The 1,022-nt window shown below is 36.7% G+C and overlaps 1 protein-coding gene across 1 annotated transcript in view; it reads right to left on the reverse strand.

Moving 5' to 3' along the window:
- Positions 1-1,022, reverse strand: part of SEC31A (SEC31 homolog A, COPII coat complex component) — an 80,796-nt gene that overhangs the window by 35,245 nt on the left and 44,529 nt on the right. The window contains exon 13 of the mRNA XM_017530184.1: positions 471-689. Coding sequence (XP_017385673.1) covers positions 471-689 — 219 coding nt within the window. The remainder of the gene's footprint in view (positions 1-470; positions 690-1,022) is intronic.

Here is a 1,022-nt window from a genome sequence, read left to right on the forward strand (position 1 = left end):
TGGAGTGCAATGGCATGATCTCGGCTCACTGCAACCTCTGCCTCCCAGGTTCAAGTGATTCTCCTGCCTCAGCCTCCTGAGTAGCTGGGATTACAGGCATGCACCAACATGCCCGGCTAATTTTTTGTATTTTTCATAGAAACAGGGTTTCACTATGTTAGCCAGGCTTGTCTCAAACTCCTGACCTCAAGTGATGGGCCTGCCTCGGCCTCCCAAAGTGCTGGGATTAAAGATGTGAGCCACCGCCTGCAGCCTAATGTTTCTAATCTTTAAAATTATGAATATATATAAAAACAACAAAAACTAGAACAATCATGCCAAACTGCCAACAACTATTTCCAGGTCAAGGAATTATGAATGAGTTTTTAAAATTCTTTACTGTTTTCTGCATTTCAGTTATCTATTATAACAGTGTACTGTTTTCATAATTAGAAAGATAAATGTTATTGTTTATTTATAAAATAACATACCCTGGTAATTTTGCTTTGTGATTTTGCAAAGTATTTTTTCTGGGTTCGAGCCAAGAGTTCTTGTCCACCTGCTATGGCCAATATAATGGCATCAGCCATGCGGTTATCATGTAAACAAAGGTCAACAGCACTCTCAAAATTACCCGTCAGCAAAGCCTGAGTAATTAAACCATCAATGTCTGCAACAAGAAAATAACACATCCAAGTTAAATAGAGTTTTTGTTACCAAAACCAACAACAAACTACTACATGCATCAATTTTTATATATGTATGCAAATGGAGACCACAACACTAATTTCCGATTACTAGTGGATTAATTTCTAACACAAGCTATTGGTATTTATGGAAGAGATCTATAGAAATATACTGAGATACATATAAAATCATACGTTTTCCAGACTGCTTTAAATGGATTATCAAAGATCACCTAGGTGTCTGAACACACCAGCCTTCCCAAGACACTGATTACATGTACTGTACTAAAGGAAAACTGAGTTCTTTCTCACACTCTACCACCTGTGATAAAACCTTTTTTTTTTTTTTTTTTTTTT

This window comes from Cebus imitator, unplaced genomic scaffold, assembly GCF_001604975.1.
Source record: "Cebus imitator isolate Cc_AM_T3 unplaced genomic scaffold, Cebus_imitator-1.0 Scaffold64, whole genome shotgun sequence".
NCBI classification, from domain to species: domain Eukaryota; kingdom Metazoa; phylum Chordata; class Mammalia; order Primates; family Cebidae; genus Cebus; species Cebus imitator.